The sequence below is a fragment of the Anarrhichthys ocellatus genome, unplaced genomic scaffold (genome assembly GCF_004355925.1).
Source record: "Anarrhichthys ocellatus isolate YVR2014 unplaced genomic scaffold, GSC_Weel_1.0 scaffold1, whole genome shotgun sequence".
Classification (NCBI taxonomy): domain Eukaryota; kingdom Metazoa; phylum Chordata; class Actinopteri; order Perciformes; family Anarhichadidae; genus Anarrhichthys; species Anarrhichthys ocellatus.
In genome coordinates, this window is record NW_022280031.1 from 11,151,377 (window position 1) to 11,166,079 (window position 14,703).

The 14,703-nt window shown below is 41.9% G+C and overlaps 2 protein-coding genes across 5 annotated transcripts in view; one reads left to right on the forward strand and one right to left on the reverse strand.

Moving 5' to 3' along the window:
• Positions 1-2,043: 2,043 nt before the first annotated feature.
• Positions 2,044-7,669, reverse strand: aggf1 (angiogenic factor with G patch and FHA domains 1). 4 transcript variants are annotated; one of them, XM_031843278.1, is made up of 16 exons: positions 7,586-7,668; positions 7,438-7,499; positions 6,954-7,147; positions 6,686-6,785; positions 6,408-6,595; positions 6,058-6,189; positions 5,751-5,951; positions 4,613-5,042; positions 4,318-4,426; positions 4,051-4,102; positions 3,858-3,959; positions 3,598-3,763; positions 3,297-3,376; positions 3,078-3,205; positions 2,887-2,986; positions 2,044-2,791 (listed from the first exon to the last, which is right to left on the reverse strand). In XM_031843278.1, exons 3-16 carry the CDS (start codon positions 7,137-7,139, stop codon positions 2,531-2,533), a joined length of 2,235 nt encoding a protein of 744 aa, XP_031699138.1. In that variant the 5' UTR covers positions 7,140-7,147; positions 7,438-7,499; positions 7,586-7,668; the 3' UTR covers positions 2,044-2,530. The 4 variants fall into 4 exon arrangements, with proteins under 4 accessions (XP_031699138.1, XP_031699118.1, XP_031699147.1 ...); XM_031843258.1 differs by having other exon boundaries at positions 7,438-7,669; XM_031843287.1 differs by lacking the exon at positions 4,613-5,042 and adding an exon at positions 5,475-5,544 and having other exon boundaries at positions 7,438-7,669.
• A 4,504-nt stretch (positions 7,670-12,173) lies between these two features.
• The window catches only part of tacc1 (transforming, acidic coiled-coil containing protein 1), a 14,399-nt gene continuing 11,869 nt past the window's right edge, over positions 12,174-14,703 (forward strand). Inside the window, exons 1-2 of the mRNA XM_031843300.1 lie at positions 12,174-13,015; positions 14,517-14,626. Of these exons, the coding sequence (XP_031699160.1) occupies positions 12,846-13,015; positions 14,517-14,626 (280 nt within the window). The 5' untranslated portion in view covers positions 12,174-12,845. The remainder of the gene's footprint in view (positions 13,016-14,516; positions 14,627-14,703) is intronic.

The following is a 14,703-nucleotide window of genomic DNA, read 5'->3' on the forward strand; positions in this document are numbered from 1 at the left end:
AACTTCATCTGAATACCTGAAACATACCTCTGTTATCTTCGTCTTTGTCTAATCTTATTTAAAAATGCACCACACAGCAGTGTTTTTTACAAGTCTGTGTGATTGGGTGTATGAAACAGGTGATGACCTTTCCTCGCTCCTTGACCTTTGACCTGTGTGCAGCCTAAAGAAGGGGTGGAAAACAAGGTGTCATTATGAGAGCCAGACATTGTAATGGCAGGTTTTAGCGACTTTGTAAAAAGGTTTGGTTAAACCAATCAGCTTCCACAGCACCATTTGAACAGCTAACTTCCTTTCTTCACGCCAACATATCTAGATTTGTTTTATTGCTGTCCAAGTTGAGGATTTTCTTGGACAATCACAAGGATTAAAAACACAATTTCTTGTCTGTGGCATAACCCACAATCAGAATCTGACAACTTGTCTCCACTTGCCTGTGAGAGTCTAATACCAGGAAAAAACAAGTTGCCCCGGGAGCATTCACATGTTCCCACTGTGACAGAAGTGAAAGTGTATTCTTTCTTCATTAATATGAACTGGCACTGCTTTCACAACCTGTAAGGGTTGGGGAAAGTTGTTATTGCTATTTTATAAACTATTAATATTGCAAATACAAAATAAACCTTTTGGTAACAGTTGCTTTTTCGGTCCATTTGATGGTGCTGAGTTTTTCCTGGTGAGGTCATGGGTAAAGTCAGCGATTGTCAGGAAGTCAAAACAAAGATGGATGGTTGATCAGTTTGTCTGCTTAACTGACAAACACATTTTGCTGCAATAAAACGATTGATGTGAGATAAATCGAGTGAAAAACAGACAAACTGCATAATTTGCAGTTGAAAAAAAAGGTAATAGATCTCAATTTAATTCATCAGCATATGGCAAAATGTTTAAAATCGCTATAAGATTGTATCGTGACTTTAGTATCGGGATGATATTGTATCACAGGGCAACAGGTGATCTCCTCCCCTACTGTGTGCACTCCAGCATTCAGCTGAACAGTTGGGAAAATGTGCTTCAACATGGCCGACAAAACAGAAGAGATTAAACAACTGTTATCACTATGATCATTATTATCACTATGACAACACACCTGTCCATAAATAGAACACAGATCTGGTGATTTTTCCCTAAAGGACGTAGAATCACTTCACATTTTGCATAATAACTTCTGAATAACCTAAAGGAACAGTGGCTTAGTGTTCCTCTGAATGCTCTGTGGCAGGAACTGGTCAAGCCAGATCTCTCACAAGCCTTGAGCCACGTCCTCACAGAATGAATTCACACTTTATCTCATGACTCACCACTTTTTTTTTTTTTTTTTTTTTTATGGCTGAGACTTTTCTACTCAATACAAGCCGGGACAATGTTGGCACAATCGGATCCCTCCCTGTTTTACTACACTACAGTATCATCTGTACAGTGTTTACCTCCAGTGAAGTTGAGGGAGGAGAAGAAACCTGACAGAATCACACACTGAACCGCCTCAGAGGAGAGTATGCCTTCTATCTAAAAGGAAACACACCAGCGGCAGTTTATCCATCAACTGGAGAGAAATGGGTGGTAATATAAGTCAGAAGAAGGGCGGCAAGACAGCCAGCGCAAGGAGTCACACCAGCAGCGTCATGTGAGTCTAATCACTCACCTGTTTAATGCGGACTTTCAACCGAGAAAGTTCTTTCTTTGTAGAATTGTGTTGTTTACAGCTGCACCAGTGTTGAATGAGGCATATAACCTCTGTCTCAGAGTACTAGTTCCTATTTGTCAACATATTTGGAGTTATAGTAACGCAGTAGCAGTGAGAATAAGAAAAATGCTGTTTTACTGTGTGAGAGTGGCCTCTGTTAAAGCGGACACTTGCACACACATGCAAATATTCACACACCCTCACAATGAACCCACAGATAAGACTGCATACTGACGGACTGTTTGCTCATCGGCTTTACATCAGTACGTGGATATGTATGTGTGTGTGTGTGTGTGTGTTTTTTTGGGTAAACACACTAATGAGAATAATACTCAAAGAATCAAACAGAACCAAAAGGCTGAGCATGTTCACATGTTTATGTGCAGCACTTCTTTTTGATTTGTTGGGACACTTGACACCAAGCAGTTAACATGATCAGTTACAGATCCAGTTGTTTAATCATGATCTGATTGTGACAAATATAGCTCCACTGTGTCAATATTTGCTCGAGGCGATCCGTGTCCTCCTTGATGTGGGAGGTGTAGCAGCAGCTCTGCCCTCTGTAGGTCGGACTACAGACACACTGGACCGTCAGACAAACACTGCTCGTCGACTGTAAACATTCCACACAGTTCACTTACGAAGAAAAAAAAAAACATTCTACAACCACAGATGGCAACATTTACAAATGAAGCAGTGGACAACCGGTTGTCAGTGTTGTACAAACTGACAGACTAATGATGGTGACATACGAGGAAACCAGCTCAGATTTGATTGGTTGCTGGGGTCTTCAGCGATGCTTTCTCATGTAGAAAATAGTTCGGGCAGTAGAGAGATACACATCAGTTATTCCAAACTTTGGTTGTTTGTATCAACACTTGCTTGTGCGTCTGTCGTCTCAGTCTCTTCTTCTTTGACCCAGACTTTGGGTGACTTGTTCTTCTGAGTTTTAGGTGACAGCATGTCAGGCTGGCACGAGTCAGCAAATCTCTCGCGTGCTTTCTCCCAGTTCTTCTGGGACTTAGATTTGGTCACAGAGGCGCAGTCTAGCGACACAGCACCACCCGCCCCCAAACCTGACTGGGACTTTCTCATTTTCAATTGAATCTACAGAGAAAAGATTGAGAAAGAAACCAAATCATTGTGCTGCTTTGCAATACTTTTTATTCATTACAGAATCTGCAAACAACAGATTGTCTTACCGGGTCTTTCATTCCAGTTCCCTCTTTACCCAGACCCTCTCCTTTCTTCCAGCCCATCTTCTCCAGCATCTTCCGTCCTTTATTGACTTCGCTGATCTCCCTTTGAGAACACAAGTGAGACATATGATATGGTTACTAATCCATCCATTATGTTCCCTTCTTTAGTGATTAGTCTAGGAGGATATACTTACCGATGAACAGAAGCGGGTGCATCGTCTCGTTGAAAAACACCCTCGCTGCCCACCGTCTGCCGCCGAGACTCTGCTCGATCCTGGTATCTGGGGTTCCTCAGAGCTTTGGCCTCCTCATACTCACTACTCTGTTTACGCAAACGCACAGAGAACCGAGAAGTGAGAGGCATAAAGAGAAGAAGAGTTTAACTGGCTGCTGCTAGTCCTGATAACACTCACCTGCAGGCCGTATTTTGCCTTCATCTGCTTCAGCTCCTTTTGTCTCAGTGCTTCTTTATCCTCTTTGGTGAGAGCAGGACCTTCGGGAAAATACAGAGGAAAACTCTAATAATGTTCTTCTCATGTATTCTAACATGGTTAAAAAGCACCAACTAGTGAGTGCAATCACATGTAGAGCTTTTGTTTGAGGAAAGGTTTAAACAATGAAAAAGCATATCACTGTAATATCACTTCGGTTTCATGACTCTATACAAACAGAAAGTGTAGTTCTGTGGATGTGGCTTCTCTTGAGTTGGCTCACCTGTAGCCTCCTCTCTCCTGTGCTTGCTGAGGTGAGCCATCACCTGACCGGGCTCACAGCCATCACATGTATCTGTCCCCGAGTGGATATGGAAAGACAGCACCGTCTCTCCCATCTTCACCTCATCGCCGTGCATCAGTGCATGTGGCTCACATTTGGTTTTGGGCTGCAGAAAGAACATAGCATTGATAACGTCACTGCTCAGTTGAAGTTTTAACCGTTTTATTTAGAGGCAAACAGACGAGAGACAAAATGTCGACCTGCAAGATCCTGTTGCCGTTAATGACGGTTCCATTTTGGCTTCCCTGGTCCACCAGCATGTAGCTCTGCTGCTCTTGGTCAAAGTACACCTCTGCGTGGAACTGGAACCCAAACGCAGTTCAGTTAGGGACATCAAATACGCAAATTATTTATGAAGATCACTGGACACAAATAAAACTGGAGAGGGGGTACCTTGCTGACTCCCATTTCTGGTATTCGGACTGCATGGTCCATATCCTTCTCTCTGCAACAGAAAGACAGCAGGTTGTCTTCTTTATGACTTACTGAGAGATTCATTCCTCATATGTTCACAAAGTGAGACATCACTTAAAGCCATGTCATTCTGTCTTTGGTGCTGCACCCTCAGGACTAACGAACCCTTCTACAACAACATGCACTCACTTTTTTTTTGGTACGAAAGTTTCCTACCTTGTGCAGATGTAAGTAAACATCACAAACCTGCCAATGGTGGCTGGAGAGTCGGCTGTGATGATGAAGAGAGTGCCCACCTGCATCACTGGGGATCTGACCACCGTCACTCGTACACAGGGCGGCCAGATGTCTTTTACTACAAGAAAAATAAACCAGCTGCATTGTGAAAGGAACATGGCGGCCTCAACAGGCTGAAGTGTTCGGCGCAAATGACAGGTGAGGATCTAAAAAGCTTTTACTAATTGACCCGTTTTTTTTTTTTTGTTTTTTTTTAGACGTGTGCCTTGAACAACCTCTAAATTGGGCTTGTTTTTCATCTCACCTTGACTCTGAGTCTCCATCTCTGACTCTGGGCTTTCCTTGGAGCTGGAGCTAGAAGACGATGAGACTGAGGGAGTGGTCTCCCACTCCTCTCTCTCCGACTCTGTGATCTCACCCTCTTCCGGTTCACTGTTCCCCTCCGAGCCGTCGCTCCGAGCCGGACTCTTTTTCTTCTTCGTTTTTTTTGACTTGGCCTTCTTCCTCTTCCTCCTTGATCTATCCTTATCATCGTCGTGTGAATCCCTTTTCTGCTTCTTCCTCTTTGATGAAGTTTTGTCGCTCTCCGCTCTGCGTTTGGAAGAGTGTTTTCTTCGTGGAGCCACGTCTGGACTGCGAGACTTTCGTTTCAGTTTTGTGGTCCTCTTAGTTGATTGCCTTTCAACCCACTCGGTTTCTTCATCTTCCAACTTTACCTCATCAAATGTGAGTTCCTGCCATCAGACAGTCAACAGTGAGATTACCATCTCCAGTGAAGTTCACTGACAGGGCAAGCTGGCTTTGTAGATCCCATTCTGCTGGTCATGTCTGCCACTAATTGTGTGGTTTCAGTCTTCAAAGACAATTCACCATAGACCTCCACCAAACTACACTAGTGTAATCATTAGCAGTAGGGTTACTACCATTACATTATTGATTGTGTTAAAATCTCCTCACTCACTTTAGAGCTTGATATAGACACAAGACTGTGAATCATCACATCACAGTCAAAATCTTTCAAAATGTATTGTTGTGACTAACCGAACCTGCCACTTTCAGTGGAACTGTATGAGTGGTGGATCTATTAAAAATATCTTGAACATTTTGTTTTAATTGCTTTGCAATTAAAACATTTTGTTTTAATTGCTTTGGAATTGAAGGCATACCTCTGTGGGAAGCAGTCTTCCAGTAAGAAGAAATCTTCATTTTAGCCAATGAGTTAGCCACCTCTTGCACCTAGGTCAGAGGATAATCTTTCAGTCATCTAACCTCAACTTAATACAAACGAAACAAGCATTTGAAGACTGAAACCAATAGTCATGAGTATTTGAAACATCAAGGTTTTTAAGGGGGAGCTACAAAGTCCAAAGCCAGCTGTCAGCCACTAAGATGTATTTATGTTGCATCAATGTGCATCAATAACAGATCCAGGTGTTACATACCTTATCATCCTGGTGGGATGTTTTCTTGGACCCTTTCTTGAGCTTTCGACTCTTCTTTTCACCAGCGCTCTTGTCTTGGCATGGCTCTGCAGCGGTTTGTACAGCAGGCACCTCAATCCTGGAATGAAACTGGTATCGTCCACTCTCTGCATCAAAGCAGTAGTAAATGCCCGTGTTGGCATCATAGTACAACTGACTGGCCTGAGGAAGAGAAAAAAACAAGATAAGCGGACTTGTACACAATGCTGCTGAATTCATTATGCTATAGACAACTTAATTTTACTAAAAGAAAGTGCGTTTGACGAACCGAGTCGTAGTAGAAGCTTGTGCTGTGGTCATAGTACATCCCAGTAGTCTCATCAAAGACAAAGCCAGTTTGTGTCATAGCCTCTTCAGCAGTAGCCCTCAACATATCGGCTATGGATCCTCCATTACCCTCCTGAAAGAGACAATGCCATTTATTAGTCATAATTTAATGTATAAATTAAATGTATTAATTCATATCAACATCACAGTACAGGATTTGGGATTAGGGTTGATACAATCAGCCCATTAATCGATTAGTTGAAACATCCATTCCAATTCTAATAATGATCTTTAAATCACGAAGAAAGAAACCATTACCTCTACTTTAAGTAACTTTTTAATAAAACAAACCTCTGTTGTGACTGCAACACTGTCGTCAGGGTTAGCATTAGCATTAACTGCTTCAGTTGGTGTGGAAACCTCTGTTGCCTCGCTGCCATGAGCTTCATCCTCGGCTGCTACTGTGTTGTTCAGGCCGTCCTTAGTGTCTGAAGCCTCCGGGTTCTGAGAGTGGCCTCCATAGTAGTAGTTGTAATAATCTGAGGAATATTGAAAACATGTTGGAATAGTTTACTCGCTTTCTGACAAACGGAAATGTTTTATTTAATGCAAATGCTAAATGAACACACCTGTTTCAGTCCATACATATTCTTCAGTCTGAGTTTCACTGTCGACTCTGTCTTTATTTTTCATCTTCCGCTCATGGATCTCTGCGCTCAGCTGGTCAACCTGAAAAAATACATTTTAAATCATTTCAAGTGGCAGACATTCTTTAAGTTACAGGGGGCTTAACAAAATCAGACCAGTGGACCACCTTAAATAAAGACCACCTGTACATCAGATGTGGACCAGCTTAAATAAAGACCACCTGTACACAGGTCATTGTGATGCACTGACCTGTTTCCTCAGGTCCTCGTTGTAGCTCTCGGTGCTCCTCTGCAGTCTGTCGGACTGGTTCAGTTGTTTCTGTAACTTGGTCAGCTCGGCTCTGCAGTCGTGGAGCTCCCGCTTCAACGACTCCACTTTGAGACGGAGCTCAGTCTCTTCAGACTCCGTGTCCTTTTCTCCATTTTCGTTCTCCATTAGTTCAACTAAAAGACGTTAACAATCGACTTTGTAACTTGTAACGTTTAAGGAAAGCTGCCTCCGAACATTAGCTACAGTTGAAGCTAGCGCTAGCTCGTCTAGCATTTCTGTTTCTGGAAGTTGCTAGTTAATTTTTTTCCCCAAAGATACAATAGACAGTACGGTGTACTACCTATATATTGTTCAGCACCATACTACTGCTAAGCAAGCACATAAACTGTTAACGTTAACTAACTACCTGATGACCCTAACTGTGCTAACCTAGCGTTAGCTCCGTCTTCATAGCTGCACTTACCGTTTGCGTCGTTTTCGGCTCTTTTTCAGTGACTTTCCTGTCAGCGCGACACATGAACCGATCTGAAAGTTGAAAATAGACATTTTGTAACTATCCCGTGTTTCCGACACACTCGAGTACATGTTTTTGATGATAATGAGACAGTTACAGTTATAACCGTGGTAATGTTTACTGTCCACCCTGTTTTCACAACCGCCATTTACTACTAGCTAACTATGCCGTACAACGGAAGTACTTCTTCTTCGGGTTTGGCGGACTTCTTCTCCTTTTTTTCAAATGTGACCACGTATCTCGAAGAACTTTACTGCCACACTTTCGACAAAAACTAATTTCATAGCTTAACGTTACCAGTAAAAACTAACAGGCATATACTGTATATATATATATATATATATTATATCAAATGATCATATCTTAGCGTCTCTTTACTTTGCAATCTCTGATTTATGGTCTTTACAGCAACATATTTTACTTAGGTAGAAAACAGCATACAGTCTGCTCTCAGTTTTCATGTTAGTGCAGTCAACAATAATAAATATAAAGGATTGGACAGTCTTCCTCCAGCTGATACTAGAGAACAGCTGACTCTAGAAAGCAGAAAATGCCTGTATGCTGACATGCTAATTATCTTGATTTTGGTGCAGCATGTTAAACATTCAAATGTTTAGATTTTTTAATTTTAGAGGTTCTTGTTATAAGGTTGTTCAGGGTCTTAGGGAATTTGCAGGAATATGTATTTATTTGTATTGTATCAATAACTGAAGGGGAATAATGTTACATGGAAAATAACCTGGATTACCAGCCAGGCAAAGGATTTTCTGGTAGTTCATGAGAGAAGTTTGTGGTAATTAATAGAAAAGTTATTTGAAAAGATGTAGGTTACCATAAAGCCCCTCTAACCGGTAAGGAAGTGAGCCCAATTGCTTGTTGATTGTGGACATGGAGTGACAGCTCAATACTGAGCATTTTACAGTGGATGTGAATTGAGCTCAAAAGGCTTTAAAAAAACGTATAATAACTCATGGACTGTGCATATCATCATAAACTTGTTTACAGTTGATCAGTGCACAGCTATAGATGTCATCACAATGTACATCCAGTGTATTGGTGTGCAGTTTTAAGCATGTTGAATATAAATTGAGTTTGCACTGTTTAAAGGTGTGTCTCGTAATAGATGCCATATGCTAGTTTTATGTTTGTTTATGACCTTCGTTAACTCAGTATTTAAATTGATGATATTTATTGCTATCAGAATATGTAAACAGCATTTTCAGCAATGTTCTTACGTTTTGAAGTGCACTGTGCCACTATGCACTTTCACCACTAGATGTCACTGCAACATACTGATTCTGGTTTTTGACAGCTCAGAGTGAAACTGGGGGGAAATAATATGCATGAGCAGTAGCCTACTTTCTGACCTGAGAAGGTAGTTACTCATGTCTGGCAGGATGTGGTCACAACTTGAAGTCAAAGCCAAATGTTTTCAGCAAGTATTCTAGCTGCCATTTGATGAATGTTCCTCTCACACTGTTCAGTTTACCTCTGTTCATATTTGCTGTCAGAGACATTTTAGTTTCCCTCACAGTTGTGACAAGGAAAAAGTCAGGACTACTGTATGCTAACTTGGGCTAATTGTTGCACACATCCCCTCTGTCAATGGCTCCATTTGTCCTTCCTCTTCCTAATCTATTCCTCAAACACACACATACGTATTCTTCTAGTCGCATTTTGATTCACTTCCTTCCTCCATGTGTGTCTGCACTTATCCCCCCCATTGTCCTCTGCAAGTTAAATTGTCTCTATTTATGGCGAGAGTGTATTTAAAGTATGATACTGTGCAAATATTATCTCTGAATTCTTTCAGACACTTGAGCTGTGAAGTTACAGGGAAACTTTGTCAGAAAAATATTGTTACTGGATTCGTTCTTTGAGCTTGGCATGGAGACTGGACATAAATATGTCATTAGTCACATTTGTACAGAGTGCAGGCAGAATTTGTGTTGCTGAGAAAAAAATCCACAATGGGCTCGGAAGGCCTGAGTTGTTTTCCTCCTTTCTGTTTTCTCAAAATTGCTTTTGGGTTCCTCCCACTGTGTTTGAAATCTGAGCTCTTTGAGTTCTATTTGGATTTTGGTGGAGTGTCGGGCTCCTTGGCAGGACCTCTAATAGCTGTGGTGGTGGTAGAATGGGGTAGGCTTTTATCTGGAGACGCACAGCTGTCTCACGCTACCTACTGATGTTTATTGGTCCCATTTTTAGACTAGAAAACAAGCATAAAGCTATCTACTGTGACTACTAGTTTGTTTTTAAAGGAGTGAAAATGATGGCGGTGCTCAGCTCAAGTTTCTTTAGTGTGTTTGTTAAAAAGCACTGGCAATGAAAAGTTATGAGTTTATGTTCATATAACCCACTTATCCCTGGCTACCATGAGTTTTTACTGGCCCCTCACTATGGTGCAGGGAGCAATTTAGAATAAACTGAGAATCCATAAAAACAGAGTTTAATGCCCTTTTCACTCTCAACTTATTGTCCAAATAACCTCTACATGCAGAAAACACACCATGATAACACCTTCCCTTTTTCTCATGTGTTGTAGCTTTGTCTATTAACCAGATAGACAAGGACAACATCTGGGAACAGTAATATTTCCTTCTAATGAGCCTGAGCTACTGAGGGGCTCCACTGTGGCTCAGTGGCTTCAAAAATAGGACCGCCTGGTGCTTTTATTTCTTTTTCTATACTGACCCTAGAATAAAGGCACAAATTGATCCTTGTGCTTCAGTGATTATCTCGTTGTACTTCTCCATAACTATCCTAATACTTGCACATGAGCAATGCAGGCAGGGGTTCCCTACATCCTCACCTCAGCCTCGAGCCCCTCCAGACCCAGACATAAATACGTGGGCAGAGGACAAACTCCTCCCTTTCTGGTCCTATGTGGAAACTCTGAGCCTGACTGAGGCACGTGTGTCTCTGCTCCTCCATTGGAATTTGGGAGGAGTTTAGCTGCTGCGTGGCCAAACCAAACCATGAGGGAGGAGTCCAGTATTAGAAAACAATACACAGAGGATGCATTCGCATGTTATATGACAAGGCAAGCAAAACATAAAAAACGTAAAAAATACCATACATGAGTTCTTGAAAAAGCCCAGAAGCTGTGGCCACATTGAAGCTCTGACATGTGTTTCATTTTGGTTTGAAAACTCACATGACAACTCCTGCTTATTGTTGTTTGCTCAAATACAAGTCAACTTTAATAATAATGATAAGAAGAAGAAGAAGAAGAAGAAGAAGAAACTTAGTTTATAATTCACTTTTCAAAACAGAGTAACAAAGCACGACACAATTAAATAAAATCAGGCCGGTAAAAGTAAAGAAAATGAAATAGCATTAAATACCCAGCAACCAAATAATAAGTTTACAAATGTGAAATAAACAAATAGACCAGATACAACATGTTACAAAATGTGTCTGATTCTCCAAGCCTTGGATTAGCCGGCAGGAATTTCCAAATTTGAGTGACACTGAACTCTAAAGCCGGTCGCCTTTAGTTTTGAGTCGGGGCTCAGGAACAGCCAGCAGAGCCCTGCTTGAGGATCTGAGGCTGGCTCATATAGGGGAGCAGCAATCAGGCAACATAACTAAGAGCAAGGCCATAAAGTGCTTTTAACATAATCAGCACAATCTTAAAATCAATTCTAAAACTGAATAAAAACCAGTAAACGGAGGCCAGAGCAGGGCTAAAGTGATCTTGTATTTTCTGAATTTGTTAAAAGGCTGGCAGCTGAGTTTTGACGTGAGACTGTGTTTTGGCTTAACCTTGGTTCTAAACAGTGATCTGAGGTTTATCTATAAACTTGGTCTCTTGGTCTAAGTCCTCTGTTGTTGTGACGAGTGGCTTTAGAAGCATCAGTTATTTCAGAGAACACTCTGTAATACTGTTGAAGTATTTCATACACACATCCTGAGTCATGTGACGCTTTCTTTTCCTCAACAACATGTACCTGTGTCAGATGCAACAATGGGTTTTTACTAGTGCTGGGCAACGATTAAAATATTTAATCGCATGGATTTTTTGCGATTAATCGCATTGTTATGGCAAAGTTCAATAATGAATTCAAAAGTAGTGTATTGCGCACTTTCATTTTAAAAGTACTGCTATATGAACAAAAGGGCAATAACATTTGGTTCACGAGATGCAGGTAGCATGTTTTATACTTAATGTGAATATAATTCATACTTTGTTGGCATCTTATTCTGAAAACCGGATGTTCATCTGAAGAAACCGGATGTTGTCTCACGTTAATCTTTCCGCTAACTTTCAAAGTCCTTTGCTCGCTCCCGATCTGTGCCGTTTAAATGCGTTTACCGTGAATTTCAGCATATAGGTGCACTAAAATGACTGACTATAGGATGTTTGCTGGTTTTTATCCCACTGTTCTTGTCATCCTCTTGTTATGTATATCTATTGTCTCTTGTCTTTCAATAAAAAATAAATAATTGTCGGCATTAATTAATGAATGCGTTAACGCGAAATTAACGCGTTAACTTGCCCAGCACTAGTTTTTACCATCAATTAATGAGTGCACTGAAGGCCATGTTCCCCTGTGTGAACTGTTACCGCAGACACATTGAATCCAGCCAGGTAGATCTCCTGGGGCTACGCAACAGAACTGGTTCCCCTGGTCGTGCATGCCTGCCTGCCGCTGGATGGGAGAAACCGTTAAGCCTGTAGGCTTAAAGATCTAGCCCAACATTCCTAACCTCTCTCTGGGCTATAAAATGTGGAGCCCCAACAGTCCAGCTCCTCCTCCACCTTCTGTTTGTTTTTTGACTCCCTCCTTCTGCTTCAGAGTGGAAGAGCGGCCTGACAGGATCGTACCATTCTCCAACCACAGGGGAAGTCATTTAGTTGAGCGAGGAGTAGCTGCATTCGCTTCTAGGGCTTCACGCGTCCTGCCTCCCCCGCTGTGTTTTTTGTCCGTGGACGGGCCCGAGGTGGAGGGGAGAGGTTGGGGAGGGGGTGTTCAGCAGAGGAGAGAGGGAGAACAGCATTTTGAAACCCAGCTGATCAGAGCTGTGGTATTCTGCCACAGAGGCAGGGGGACAAGGAGCGTGACTGGAGACATTAAAAGAGAGGATAAGAGAAAGCAGCTGAAGCCTTTGTGATTGTAGGACGGAGAATATACAAATAGCAGAGCGGAAGAGAAATGTCTCCTTCCTTTCATGGGGAACTAGCAACTCGTGTGAAGAGAGCGTCTCTGTGGAAAGATGTGAGAGCTGTTGGCAGGGTGGAAATCTGAGGAAGAAACACACAGAAAAGGTTCAGTCGGGTTCTGGAAACCATTCCAGTGAGTCTTTGAGTCAAAAGAGGGCGGAAGAACCCCCCCTCCGTGGAAAGAGGAGCGATGTCTTGGCTGTCACCTGTGTCATGGGCCAAATGGACGTGGACGGCGGTGAGAGGGGGAGAGGGAGAGGAGGATGAAGAGGGGCAGGAGGCCAGCGAGGAGAGGGAACAACCTGGAGAGGAGGAGGAAGAAGAAGAAGAGGAGGAGGAGGAGAGATCTCAAGGCTGCAGGCAAGTGTTGTGCTGGAGCCCTGAGACTCTGTCACAGTGTTGCTTCACATTGTCTGAACAGGAGGAGGGGGCATTTTCACACGTGTTGTCATGTGTATCCACCTGTCGGTTGAGGAATCTCTAATTATATGAAGGAAAAGAGGGGGACAATTAACACTTTTTGGTTTATCTGCATCAACATTTTTTGTTTACATACAGATGCATCAAATGTTATGTTGTTCAGCGCTGACACATGTTTGGTGTGCCTGAGGTTGAGGCCATCACAATGTTTTTCTCAGCCTCACTGACAATACATCCACATGTCTGTGGCTTCACAGAAACAACACTCCACTCCAGCACTGCAGTCAGGTTCGGTTTAGTTTAGTGATGTAATCGTTGCTCACGAACCTGACACATGCTCAAGGCATCATGGCCTTATTATTCTCTCTGCTCCTCGTGTCTGCTTTGATATTATCCTCGCCATTGTTCCAAGTAAAGTTTGTGCTGTCTTCCACACTTGGAACATTTTATTAACCCAAATAATGTATCACCACTCGACCTTAAATGCCAAAATCCTTGTTTGTTTACTATCCATGCAGTTATCTAACCAGAGTCACATCAATATCTAACTGCGCTGTGATGTATGTGGCTTACAGAAGAGATCAGATCAAATTGATTTGTTGAGTTGTTGCTGCTCTACAATTTTGAAATCACAAGCCAGTGTTGAAAGTTGTCTGTGAAAAGGACATTGCAACTGTATTCAGTTGCAATGTACACAGCTTATTTTAAGATAAATACACACCTATACATTGAATAGTTTGTATGGTGCAGTCTCATGCACTATAGTGCTAAAGATGTGACAGGAAAGAGCGGGCTGCCCTACTTCCTCTTTCTTTTACTTAATCTTTTTCTTTCTCTTTAGTGCCGTCATGACTCAAATAGTGCAGAAGCACAATGCAACATCAGAGGAAAGAGTATTAGGTGTATTTATATATATTTTTGTATATATAGGTGTAATATAGATGGATTGGGGATAGTAGAGACTTGTAAAAGGCACATTAAAGTCCTCTTTGTACATGATGCTACAATATTAAAATGTGTATATATTCAAGATTATATTCAGTACACTTCAGATTTGTATCCAAAACAGCATAGGCTCTTTTGTGGTATCATCCTTATGATCATTTTTCTCAGATCTTTGCTTTTTTTATCAAAGAAATAAAAAAATTATGATAGTTTTACGCCTTTAGGTCTCTAAAGTAGAACATTGTCAGAAGGGAACATCACTCTGCAGTTGAACTGCAGTGATTGGCAGGAGGCATGAAATAAAGAATTGCATTTGTCCTTGCACATATTGTACATATTGTAATGCAGTTGTTTCACAGTACTGATTAAGCCGTTTGCTTATGAGTGCATAGTCCCAGTGATTATGAGCACTGCTCTTCAGTTTTCTCCTCCTGCTTTCTCATGTTTTGAATGTTTTGGAAAGTTCACGCTCTCTCTCTGTCTCTGGCTTCCACAGCTCTGACTCAGAGGGTCAATTCGACACTCCTGAAGCAGTAACTCCTGTCCGCGCCCCTCCAACCTTCCCAGGAGAGCTGGAGAACAACAACGCTGATGCAGACAAAACAGGTGAGGCCACTGCTGAGAGAGAGAGAGAGAGAGAGAGAGAGAGAGAGAGAGAGAGAGAGAGAGAGAGAGAGAGAGAT

What these genes read in the sequence shown, in the direction of transcription:
- aggf1 (XM_031843258.1), bottom strand. Translation starts at nt 7,139, where the DNA reads ATGGAGAACGAAAATGGAGAAAAGGACACGGAGTCTGAAGAGACTGAG. An exon ending in ACGAGGACCTGAGGAAACAG is followed by an intron (nt 6,786 to 6,953) that starts GTCAGTGCATCA and finishes GTATTTTTTCAG; the next exon opens with GTTGACCAGCTGAGCGCAGA. An exon ending in CAAGCTTCTACTACGACTCG is followed by an intron (nt 5,952 to 6,057) that starts GTTCGTCAAACG and finishes TCTCTTCCTCAG; the next exon opens with GCCAGTCAGTTGTACTATGA.